Raw genomic sequence first — 13,399 nt, forward strand, 5'->3', positions numbered from 1 at the left:
CTCTAGTCAGCAAGGCCACCCTTGCCCCCACAATGTTATGAAACTGACATACAAAAAGTCCCATGTTGTTGAGAGCTGTAGAGGTTGATGCTGCAGATGTTGTTGAAATCAACAGCATTCCTGTGCTCAGCAGTAGACCAAGAATTATAATCGATGAGGCTGGACATGTTAAAATATAATGCATCAAAAAAGACGTAGTCGAAACATTTTTCACAAGATGTGGCCTGGGTACTGACTGACTGACTGAGTATGGTTTCACACCGCTTTTAGCAATATTCAAGCAATGTCACAGCAGGTGACACCAGAAGTGGGTTTTACACATTTTATCCATGTACACTTCAGCGTGATGAGCTACCCCACCGCCCCCTGATGGATAAAAAAGATGGAATCTTAACATTATTTTTCCCAAGACATGGACTGAGGGTTATTGTCTTTTATTTTGAGACAAGGAAATCAGATGGCCCTTCGACCTATCTCAGAAAGGACAGATTCATTCTTAAAAGTAATTTTCACATGACACAGAATGGTCATCGTAATTACATCCAGTCTCAGCAGTCCTGTCCCTCGTTCATTCATCGTTTATCATCAGGTGTAATGACTTGGAGGCGAACTGTTAGAAAAGTCTGCCAACATATTCAAGATATACAGCACACTTGAATACAAACCATAAAATATTCTTTAAAAAACAGGGAAAAAGGCTCTGTAGCTCACCTGACTTATGAAGAAATAATTTATGACACCTCAACCTTACATTGATGATAAACATCTTTAGTAAGAGCATTTCTACATCTCTGACTGAAGACGAACTATAATATGTTCTTTACAAAATAGACCCTGAGGCTCTGTAGCTCCTCTGAGAAATACCATCTCCATGGGTCATTTGAAAGCCACTGACGTCGGATCAAAAATGCACCAGAGAGAATTCATCTCATGTTAATCTGTTTGAAGCTGACCCAGAGAGGTTCTTGCAACAAATTGTGACTAATGATGAAACCTGGATTCACCAAACAACAATCTGCATTTGACCACTGCATGTTCCTCAAGTTGGCCATCTTCCAAAGGTCACAGATAACTACTTATTTTATTGACTTGTTACAGCGAAAGAATTTGATCAGGATACTCTAATGTTACTGGATATACCTCTATGACATCATGTAACGCCCACAACAAAAGATTTCACTATTACACAATTCGTCCTATGTGAGGCTCAGAACTCATCTATCAACCCCAATATCTTGTATTTCAGTGAATGCTAACTTTGAATAAGGATTCCTTATCAAAAATGAAAAATGGCATGGTATGTGGAAAATGTCTGAATTTGTACTTGCAGATAACTAATTAAGGTAAATATATCTAAAATATTTCATAATTTATAGCTCATCAGATATGTATGAGGCAGCTGAAAATCTTGCTTTGGCAGACTTTCTAATAGACTTCCCCTCAAGATATTTAAAATATTTCATAATTTGTAGTTCAGACATTAGATATGTATGAGGAAACTGAAAATCGAGAAACACACTTTGGCAGACTTTCTAATAGACTGCCCTTCAAGATGTTTAAAATATTTCATTATTTGTAGCTCATCAGATATGTATGAGGAAGCTGAAAATCTTAAAGCACACTTTGGCAGACTTTCTAACTGCCCTGAGGTGATTCACCCATTGGAAAGCTTGTGATTTACAACGAATAAATTGGGGAACAGGTAACCATAGCTACACCTTGGCATGAGAGTGGGTGAGTGAGTGAGGTTTACGCCGCTTTTAGCAATATTTCAGGGGACACCAGAAATGGGCCTCACACGTTGTACCCATATCCCGTGTGACGAGCGATGCTTTAGTGAACTTAGTCACAAATCATTTTGCAACTTTTTACTAACAAAAACGCTGGGAGTCATTAAACGAGCAGTAATGTATTTTAGCAAGTGTATCGTCTTGTATCCATACAGAAAAAAATGTACCCTGTATCGTATAGGCGCATGAAAACACACGATGCAACGGTGCATCAATGTATTGCTCCACCTCAAATATTTAATTGAATCAAAAGACTGTTATCAACTTTTAGCTGGAAAAGTGTTTTCTGTGTATTAAAACACTAAGCGAAGGAAGTCATTATGCTACAAAACATTCCAGTTTGGAGAAGGCAAGATAAGTCGAGTTCTGGTGATAGTCTTTCTTCGATCACGTACTTAGCGTGTCAACAGGACTCAAAACGGTATAATGGAGAATTGAGCCAGAGAAAATTATCATATGAGTTATTTAATACACTAGATATCTGAGGATGAATGTTTTCCAAAATATAGTTTGCATAGACATGGACGGAGAATAATCCCCTCCACCCAGACATATAAAGAGAGACACCTTCTTGAGTTGTGACAAAAAACCATCCTTGATGCTATTTCTGCATGATATGTTCAGACAGAAAAGGCAGATTCCTCCTTCATGTGTCATATGGGAAAGAAAAGATGAAAAGCAGATAAATGTTTCTCTCGGATAATCGGGATAGCAGACTGAAATGACAAGGCTATTTAGTCCCATCAAGGTTTATGCTGCATGTGTTGATGATGCAGATGTGGCCAAATTTAGAAACTATTTGTCTCTGTAAATTACAGATGGCATGCTGTGCAGGACTGACTCATTTCATTTGTTGTCCTCGATTGAGTGAGTGAGTGAGTGAGTGAATTGAGTTTAACGTCGCTTTTCACATTATTCCAGTTATATCACAGCGTGTCAGCTTAATGTGGGAGGAAAGTCCGAAGTGATGCAGGTCTCAGATGTTTACCACTTCGGTGAAACCCATGAGCACGGGTATACTGCTGACAAACCTAGAAACATAATCAGGGCGAACCGGGATTCGAATTCACAATCATAGGTTTCTGGCGTGCCCAAGGGACGCAACTCTGCACAGCGAATCGCGGCGCCTTAGACGACTGGGCCACCCGTGCCCCCTCCTCGATTGAGAGTTTTATAGGCCAGACTGAGCTTACAATCAACTGTTGTACTTTGTCCTGTAGTTGAAATCGTGTCCGTTTATTCAAGCAAAGCTTAGACGTAGGGCTGTGACAATTCACCAATACCTACGACAGCGTAAGAAATTGGCAGTAGTCCTGTAGTCCTTGCCAAACTGCCCAATAGTTAAGGTATCCTAAGGACTAGTAGAAATTTGCCGTTTTTAAGGGTTTTGCTATATGTTATCATTATAAGGACTAGTGGACTAAAAATGTTAGTTTCTACTCCTGCTACGATATCATCGATACTTAGGTACACACAATACTTGAATTGTAAGCTTGTGAGATTGCGATACTCTATAAATAGAACAGGGGGCACGGGTGGCCCAGTCGTCTAAGGCGCCATGATTCGCTGTGCAGAGTTGCGTCGCCTGGGCACGCCAGAAACCTATGATTGTTGGTTTTGAATCCCGGTTCGCCCCGATTATGTTTCTAGGTTTGTCAGCACCATACCCGTGCTCGTGGGTTTCACCGAAGTGGTAAACGTCTGAGACCTGCATCCCTTCGACTTTCCTCCCACATTAAGCTGACACGCCGCGATATAACTGGAATACTGTTAAAAAGCGACGTTAAACCCAACTCACTCACTCACTCACAATAAATAGAACAGAAACCAAAAGAGTTATCTCCCATATAGGCAGATGTAGCATTGCGCCACCAGCATGGCAGATTACAATAATGTGGTAACTGAGGATGTACTGACTACTGTTTCATTCAATAACCATCCCTTCATTTAAAACTGTTTTGTTCTTGTAGTTTTCTTCTTAAAGTTTTTGAGATAACAATAAATAAATGTATGAAGAAAGAGATTTCAGAGCTTTATTTCTGTGATTTCATCATTTCTTACTATTTGATCATTTTGATTTGGTGTATCGCGATACCAGTAGTATCGTCAGTCCGTATCATGATACAAATTGTATCGCAAGATACTAGGCGATACTCAGCTCTACCTTGGTGATGTTGGCTTGATGGAGTAATTGTGTTACAGAAGCTCTCAGTGGCTGTGTGTGTTTATGCCAGTCATACTAGTCCCCACATGGACTGCCTCCATGGTCTAGTGACCCGTGAAGATTCCGTGGTAGAATAGGTCTTCAGCAACCCATGCTTGCTGTTACAGGCGACTATGCTTGTCGTAAAAGGCGACTAACAGGATCGGGTGCTCAGGCTCGCTGACTTGGTTGATGCATGTCATCTATCCCAATTGCGTGGATCGATGCTCATGATGTCAGTTGACTCGATTATTTTACAGACCGCCGTCATATAGCTGGAATATTGCTGAGTGCAGCGTTAAACAACAAACCAACCAACCAACCATGGTCTAGTGGTAGAGTGTCCGCCCGGAGAGCGGAAGGTCCAGAGTTTGATCCCCGGCCGTGTCAAACCAAAAAGACTTTGAAAGATGGTACTTGTTGTTACCCTACCTGGTGCTCGTATTAAAGGGCTAAAACAAGGACTGGTCGGCTAGGTGTCAGTATACTGTGTCTGAGTGGGGTATTCATGTTAAACTGCGGCAAGGTATCTCAGTGGGCTAGCACTATTTAATCGGCATCAGTCCGGACTAGTACAAGCACACACACACATTATTATTTCACATTTCTTTCTGATTATGATCGCATTCCTTCTGACTTTTATATGTTCGAATAAAGATAAACCTTCCTTCAACTTCAGTGTATGCATGGCCAGATCGTTTTATATGTGAATCTAAAAACATTTTGACAGGGCTACTGTCAAACTACCCCCAATCGGACATTTTGTACCCATCTCTTGAGACCTACACTGGATACCCAGGTAGGCTCGGGTGAGAGTCGGTCGGGTACCCAGGTCGTATACTTGCAGAGCTCCAGATAAGCTGCGTATCTGCGTGAAATACGCATCAGAAATGCAGAAATACATAGTAAAATATAATCCAAGCGTATCAAATACGCAACGAACATTACAGATACGCTACAAAAATAAAACTTGTGCGTATCATCAAAATATTGTGAAGCAACCCTGCGTATTCGATTAGCAAATCAGCAACTTATTTTGAAATTATAAACGGGCATTCCGTCAACCTTGCCAAACTCCACGATGACAGTTACATCATGATCATTTGCCATCACATTTTCTTGTGGAAGTATCGTGGTATTTTTGAGTCCTATAAAGCTCTCGAACCCACACGACGCCAGTTTGCAGGGACTAGATGAATAGTGTTTTTAAATATTTAACTTAAATACCCACATGTGTAAAAACTAGTGGGTAACAGAAATTTGAATACGCAGGTAGAATTACTGATACCCAATGATTTTAAAATGCATGGGTAAAATACCCACAACACCAAAAGCTTATCTGGAGCTCTGTACTTGGACTCGTCCCAGCCCTACCTACCAATCACACACTCACAAATCAATAGCATTAAAACAGCCTGATCACAACACTGTGTCCTTCCTCAATGTGTCCTCCCAACCAGGTAATACAAAGCCAATACTCCACATAAAACATTCAGGTATATGCCAAGATATGCATCGCGTACCGGCTTGGGGCTTTGTGATTGGTCCCAGGACACCTCTCTGCTACTACATCAAGATACAAATCATGTTTCCCTGGTTGGATATCACATCCGCACTGGGGGACCTGCATCCCTGATTCATGAGAGCAAGATTATGTTCGTTGCTGGCAAGGTGAAATATTATTTTTATCAGATCCATTAAAAATATTCTTGTTTTTCAAAACTGGGTATGGAGGGAGCAATATATTTTTTATTTCATTCCTCTAAGTTACAAATCTATTAAAGTAAACATAATTCTTATGTATCACGTGACATAATCTGGCCTGGCCCCCTACAGCTTGCAGCACTGGTTCTCTGTGTGTCGGACACTCTATAGAGTGCATAGTGTGAGCAAAAAATTAAATCTAATGCAAAAAAAGAAAACAAATTCAGTTGAAAAACACCCTTGCCTTGGGTAGATGTACCCAGGCACAATCTGTGATTGTACGTATGTATCTAACAAATTTTATATTTGGGATAACACTTTCTTAGTAAACTAACAAATGTTATATTTGGGATAACACTTTCGAATCCCTGATGGGACTCAACCCCCACAAAAAAATGGCATTGTATGTTCATAGCTTTTTGCCAAGGAGGCCATGCCAATTCACACTTCTCAGAGGGGTACACAAAGTATGTGATCTAGACTACCAGTTGTTTGACTTTCATTTTTCGTTGGCTGAGTGGGCTAGATGGTTGACTTTGTGTGCTGGCGATTAGGTGTTTAATTAATTAACTCTGGCAGTATGGGTCTGTATCCCAGATGGGACTCCCCCCCCCACCAAAAAAAACAAAAGTATTAGAATCTGTACTTTACTAAGAAAATGTTATCCCAAACATAACATTTGTTACATTTGACCACCTTCTTAATGGCATTGTGTTTTCATATATATGTATCTCTTTCCACAAAACATTTCTCACACAGCAACTTTAACCTGAGACCTGAGACAGTTGTAGCGCTCACAGCACTCAGGCGCAGGAGGTATTGCTTCACAAGCTTAAACTATGCTTTAAGTAAAGGATAAAACATGTACGACGGTCTTAATGATATCTACAACCCACATCTGCAGGAAACAAGTGAGGAGCATCAGCCCTTGGCTTCATCCTGAGGACGTGGGTTTTAAATGTCTTAAAAACTCTAGGGGAAGCGTTTTATCCAATTGATAAATTGACTTTTGCTCTTCAAAATACTTGAAAAAGGATGAGAATCATTAGCGAAATGTCATGGGTTTCAATTCCCAGCAGTGAGAAACACTGCAAGAATAGTTAATGAGAAGATAACATTCCTGGGACTTTGTATATGAAATTGTAACAACCTGATTATGAGATATATCCTGCTTGGAGAACAATGGGATGACGTTGGCCATGGTTTACGTGGAAAGTGAACAAGTGCTGTTCCCTGAACTGTTCATGATATACAACGAGAATGCTATTCGTGAAACTCAAGTATTCTGTTGTGCTCTAAGACAGATAAAAGACTTAAGACAGTACACTATTAGGATGAACAGGAACAGTCATTGACCTTCGTTCTTACAACTGCGTATTTCCTCAATTAAAGGCTGGGCCTAAAAACCGCACCTGGGTATTGATTCAACACCAGGCCTTGATTAAACAGTGGATAGTTTTTATGCATGGAATTCTCCCAATTATTATCTTTTCAATTGAATGCCAGTGTTAGAGACTGTCTGAAAGAAATATATGCCCAGTGTAAGCTGCCAAAACCCCCTTCAGAGTATGCCCGGGTAGATTCTGGGAGCTTCCAGAATCTATCCCCCTTTCCCAGAATCTACCCTCAAGGGGTATAATCAGGGAGATCCCAGAATCTACACCAGTGTAGATAATAATAAATTGTTATCGAATCCAAAAATTCAAAATGGTGTTTTATACATGCAAAGAAGAAATAAATATTGTTTAAACTAATAAAAAATATCTTACAAATCACATTAACTTTAACTCATTGTTGTCATCATCAATTTGTTAGTTCGCAAGTTGGTGGAATTGTGTGAGGAAATGTGTTTCTTTAATTATGATTACTGTTTGGGAGTATACCCTCGGGGGGTTAATTCTGGGAAAGGGGGTAGATTCTGTGAGCTCCCAGAATCTACCCAGGTATACTTTGAAAGGGGGTATACTTTCAGACTTTACACTGGGTGTTAATAATCATTGACATGTGGTACCTTCATATCCAAAACATTACTGTCACTCTGTGTTATTGTACATCCATGATATTGACCTCTCTTCTCGTAATATGTTGTTATACATACATTATTGGCTTGGAGTCTTGAGCTATTTAACAATGTTTTTTTTGTTTTTGAAAGTATAAAAGTACACAGTAATATGCACACTGTAAATCTGCATATCAAAATTTGCACACAGATTTCTATGTTTATAACTCCATAGACACAAAAACATATTGACTTCAATTCAGATCAATAAATACGACAACAAAAATAACCTAACAGACTGCTCATTGAATCAATTACCGTATTCGACGTAATAAGCGCCCAGGGCGCTCTCAAAATTAGAAATAGGGGGCTCTTATTAGAGTATTATTTTGGTGAAAAAAAAGATTTGAAAGATAAATTTCGTGGTTTATGCTGACAGCCCGAAATGTTTATATACGAGAGATACATTTTTCCAGAATATAATTGCCCATAATTAAGGGTGCATATAACACACGAGTGCGTATTACACGTGAATAAATAAGTGTTGTGTACATTGATCAATCGGAAGGGCTGCTAATTGATATTGTTCACTAGCCAATATATTAGCAAATATCGCTGTGGGCGCTTATTTCGTCGAATACGGTATACATAAAAGCTGTAAATAATGATACAAATCAGTGACATTGTCCAGCGCAATTATACAACACAAGCCCCGCCCATCAGGAATCAGTAGGCTGTTAGTAGGCATGGCCTAATTTCTTTTCAGTTTATGGAAACATAAATGAATACAAAATTGCTTGGTTAGCCAATCAAATGCCGCGGAATCACTTGTAGTTCGTACAATAATAACCATATCAATACAGTCGAACCTCATTAAGTAGAAACTGGATGACTCCTTCTCTATTTGCCATCATTTGAAATGTGATAACTAGAACCATGCAGGGGGCACGGGTGGCCCAGTCGTCCAAGGCCCTGCGATTTGCTGTGCAGAGTTGCGCCCCTTGGGCACACCAGAAACCTATGATTGTGGTTTCGAATCCCGGTTTGCCCCGATTACATTTCTAGGTATGTAAGCACCTTACCCGTGCTCATGGGTTTCGCCGAAGTGGTAAACGTCGGAGACCTGCATCACTTCGGGATTTCCTCCAACATTAAGCTGACACACTGTGATATAACTGGAATACTGTAAAAAGCGGCGTTGAACCCAACTCACAAACTCACTCACTCACTCACTAGAACCATGCAAATAGAAAAATAGAAAACATTATGGAAGTAGAGTATTGGGTTGGTCCCCGGAGCTATTGTTTGTTCTTAACTAAAAAGGAAATTATTATCCAAACATTCCGGTGGTGAATGTCACCTCATCTGATCAGGTTATTAAAACATTCACAAGACAACATGTACCTCGCTTTCACTGATTAGGATTTGCCATCCCAGTTCACATTATATTCTACCATGACATTGTTGAATGCTTGATTCTAAAGCGCTCGGTTCCAAATTATAATAAAGAGGTATCTATTCTACAGTGGGACTACATCAAATTTCAAAACACAGTAGGTTTATCTCCTAATTCACTCATAATAACATAGTACTAGTACTTTGGTAACTGGTATTCACAAGACACACAATTTCAAATCTGGCAGTCATCATAAATCATGTGTACGCGATTTTACCAAAATGAGAACTGGAAAATTTGAAATATTTGTCCTATATACTATTTTATTAATAAATGATTAAACTTGTTTATAACACGTCGAAAAATTCATAATGTAATTGAAATTCAAGGTCGGTGTATAATGGATACATTGGAAGCGTAAAAATTCACAAAAGCAAAGCAGAAAATTCCCTGTTGAAGAATGTTGATAAAAGCTTTAAAAATATTAACCCAAATTTTAATAATGATAACTCCCGGAATAGAATCCGAGGTTCTCCCTGAATAGAATCCAACCTCCAAAATGTCGGACTAGTCCATTTTACTAACAGGTGGGTTAAATTTGGTATTTCTGCATATTCTCACAATGATCATGTTGATTATCTGTACTTTGTCTCCTAATACCAATTGTCATATGTCTCCCACTTTTTGATGCAATTGTTCGGCCACTGTGTTTATCTGTGTAGCCCAGCAACATCAATTGGGAACAACTAGTCACTTCCCTCTCAAAAATAACGTCATCCAATATACGTTGCAAGCACATATACGAATCTCTAGAAATCTTGTCATGACAGGACAATGTTTGACCTTGAAATAAACCATGCTTTGTTCTTCATTGTTCTTTGCGATTTACCGTGTAGCTACCTTATATAGTGTAATAGAATGGGATATAATACGCTGGAGTCAAACACACATGGCTCTAAAAGTGAGATAGTGAGTTTGGTTTAACATTGCTGTAAACAGTATTACAATTATGTCACAGCATGTATGCTTGGTGGGGACAGGGCTTAGATGTTTACCACTTTGGTGATACCCACAAGCATGTGTATGGTGCTGACAATACTAGATTCATCATCAGGACGAACTTGGATGTGAACCCACGATCAACAGATCCTTGAGCCCCTAAGGGACACAACTCTGGGCAGAAAGTGATACCCACAAGCATGTGTATGGTGCTGACAATACTAGATTCATCATCAGGACGAACTGGGATGTGAACCCACGATCAACAGATCCTTGAGCGCCTAAGGGACACAACTGCACAGAAAGTGGTGCAGACTGGTGACCTGTACACTGACTCATTTGGAATCTATGGGATGGAAGTCAAGGTCAAGGTGACACTTACCAGCAGATCTCTTGCTCTCGGTGGAAATCATCCGGGTCCATTCTCTGATGCACGTCTGTCCCATTTTGACAATCTGACACATGTCTGTAAAAGAAAAGTACTGTTTCAATAGAACATATTGATGGTGTTGGATAACATGCAATCTCATTAAAATCAGATCTTTTACGCCAAAACAATATCTCTCCAGCAAGATCTGACAAACCCATCACTGGAGGTTGCTTCAGTGAACTTTGTGATCAGCCAATCGGGATTGCGGCTTCTAACTTTTTGGTACGAGTGAGGGAAGCATTCAGACAAGCATACCTGATTTCTGTATCTTAAAACAAATATAATTAGGGACCTCTGATTGCCAAAGAATAGAGCCTCACCATTATATTATTGTAGATATTTTATGCACTGTTTATGTTGTTTCTGAGCTCTGTGTCATCTACCCAAAACGGAGTACCATCGAAGGCATATTTGTGTCTTACGTGGGTTATCATTTGTACAAATCAAAATTTTATGAATGAAGCTGAAACATTTAAAAAACCTGACATCTGATTGGCTCAAGAACCATTGAACCATTGGCTTCCTCATACAGAAGATCTTCTGGGGAGGTGTCAGATCTTGATGCAGAGGCGTATCGTATCAGAGTCAAAGATCTGATTTTAACCAGATTGTGTCAGATAACTCACCTAGATGAAGACTGGGTTGATTGATGGATTTCAACTTGTTGTCTTTGAATGAGATATTTCGGTACGGGTACGGGTACCTTTCAAGTTGTAGCACCTGTACCGATACATCACACAGACAGTATACAGACTCATAAGTCAATCCTGTCTTCATTATTTAAGAACTGACTTCAATATTTTTTGTGTTTATGGAGTTATAAAGGTAAAAACAGGTGTGAAACTGTAAATCCACGTAGCATATTTACGCAAAGTGTGAAACTGTGTAAATCCACGTAGCATATTTACGCAAAGTGTGAAACTGTGTAAATCCACGTAGCATATTTACGCAAAGTGTGAAACTGTGTAAATCCACGTAGTAAATCCTGTAGGCGGCATGGGTTGTATACACCCAAGGGAGTTGAGAATATTTGGAATGCATACAGATCCACTGATCGGGGAACATAAAGACTGATTTGAGCCAAGATGTCAGTAAAAGTGAGGTATATAAATGTATATTATAAGAATTTTCCAAAGTTAGTAAATAATTAAATGCTTTAAACCTTCAGATATGTGCTTAAAGGTTGTATGTGCATTTGGTTTTCATTATCCCTGTGACCAGCATACATTAACTGATTTGGCTTAAACTTGGTCCTGTCTAGACTGGCGTATGTTGTTCAAAGCAATGCCTTCATGAAAGTTACTTACACTGGAACCCAGTTTTACCTGAGCCATGCAGGTTGAGTTGGGTCATGTGACCTGGCCTTGACGTATCAATATTCTTTGGTTGACTACCAACTTGCCATATGTGTACACACAAGGACACAATAAATGAATTATTAGAAATAAAATGTAAAAAAATACAGTACAGTACCGTTATAACGAACTCAAAGGGACTACTAATTTTAGTTTGTTATAACCGTAGTTCATTATAAGCATATATACAGCATAACTACATCAAATAATCTGGACCTAAAAAGTAAGTTCGTTATATCCGTAAGTTCGTTATAAGTGTTATCGTTATAACCGTAGTTTACTGTATGTGACAGAAGGAATTTTATTTTGATTTTTAAACTGTTCAAGACAAAAGTGAAAGTACATTAAAGTGTAATGTAATTCACATGAAAATCCATCAGTATCTGTCTAATTACATGGTCTCCAATCTCCAGTTTCTGTCATGTGGCCTTGACCTTGCCCTCACTCAATCAACACTTAATGTCATCATGCTTGGTGAAATCAATTGCAACTTTTGATTAGAGACTACCAATGAGCTTTGTAAAAAGACAGATGAGTTCTTGCATATTAATAATTTCTGTATGTCAGATATTCCACAAGGGAGTGGCATCTTCGTTAATTATGCCCAAGATGCCATAAATCGTGATTGCGAATTTCACGTTGGATAGTTCCAGTCTTGCCAAAGATTGACATAAGCAATTATTCATAAACAAAACACTGTCAGGTTGGATGTATTTTTTATGTCGGTTGCATCAGTCTTCAGTGCATAAAGTTAAGTATCAACCACAAGGACTCATACAAATTGAAAAGTTTAAGCCACTCCTGACATTGCGGTTTTTGAGAAAATCTCATAATGACGAAAGACTCAGAATTCTCTTTTCAAATTCAGACCATCAATCAAAGAAACTCAGATGTGTCCAAATAAGATAGTAATGTGTATGTTATTTGTCGAATTTGCACACAAAAAGACAAAATATCTGAAATATATATTACTTTCACACATTCAACTTTTATTTGGTCCATGTCAGAAACATGAAGATGAAGCACTCGAAAGAAACACCAACCAAGCACGTTCAGAAAACATGTAAGGGGTCAGAATGTCCAGATCAACATCAAGTGGAATAAGAATCTTCACCTGACCCCCAAGCTCACCCGTATATTATTAATCAACTACCGAGGCCTTCTCAAACTCTCCAACACCTGGGATGGAACTCAAGAGGCTTGCGTTCTAAATAAGCAGGCAATACATCTGGCAGAAAGCCAGGTTTGGGTTAAAACCATCCCTCTGTGAAGATCCAGTATAGAATTGGCCTTGATTGTCATAAAAAGCAACTAATGGGATCGGGTGGTCAGACTCTCTGACTTGGTTGATGCATGTCATCATATCCAAAATGTGTAAATCAATGGTCATGATGTCAATCACTGGATTGTCTGCTCCAGATTTGATTATTTATAGATTGCCATGATATAGCTGGAATATTGCTGAGTGCGGCATTAAACAACATACAAAAATAAATCAAACTGAAAACCATTATTTAAGGATT

General features: G+C 39.1%; 1 protein-coding gene across 9 annotated transcripts in view; it reads right to left on the reverse strand.

The window, feature by feature from the left end:
* The window catches only part of LOC124138395 (potassium channel subfamily T member 2-like), a 175,255-nt gene that overhangs the window by 113,107 nt on the left and 48,749 nt on the right, over window positions 1-13,399 (reverse strand). For all 9 annotated transcript variants that reach the window (XM_048388883.1, XM_048388878.1, XM_048388876.1 and 6 more), the window contains exon 4: window positions 10,474-10,557. In XM_048388883.1, the coding sequence (XP_048244840.1) occupies window positions 10,474-10,557 (84 nt within the window). The remainder of the gene's footprint in view (window positions 1-10,473; window positions 10,558-13,399) is intronic.

Source organism: Haliotis rufescens, unplaced genomic scaffold (assembly GCF_023055435.1).
Source record: "Haliotis rufescens isolate VD_foot unplaced genomic scaffold, xgHalRufe1.0.p SCAF_8, whole genome shotgun sequence".
NCBI lineage: Eukaryota > Metazoa > Mollusca > Gastropoda > Lepetellida > Haliotidae > Haliotis > Haliotis rufescens.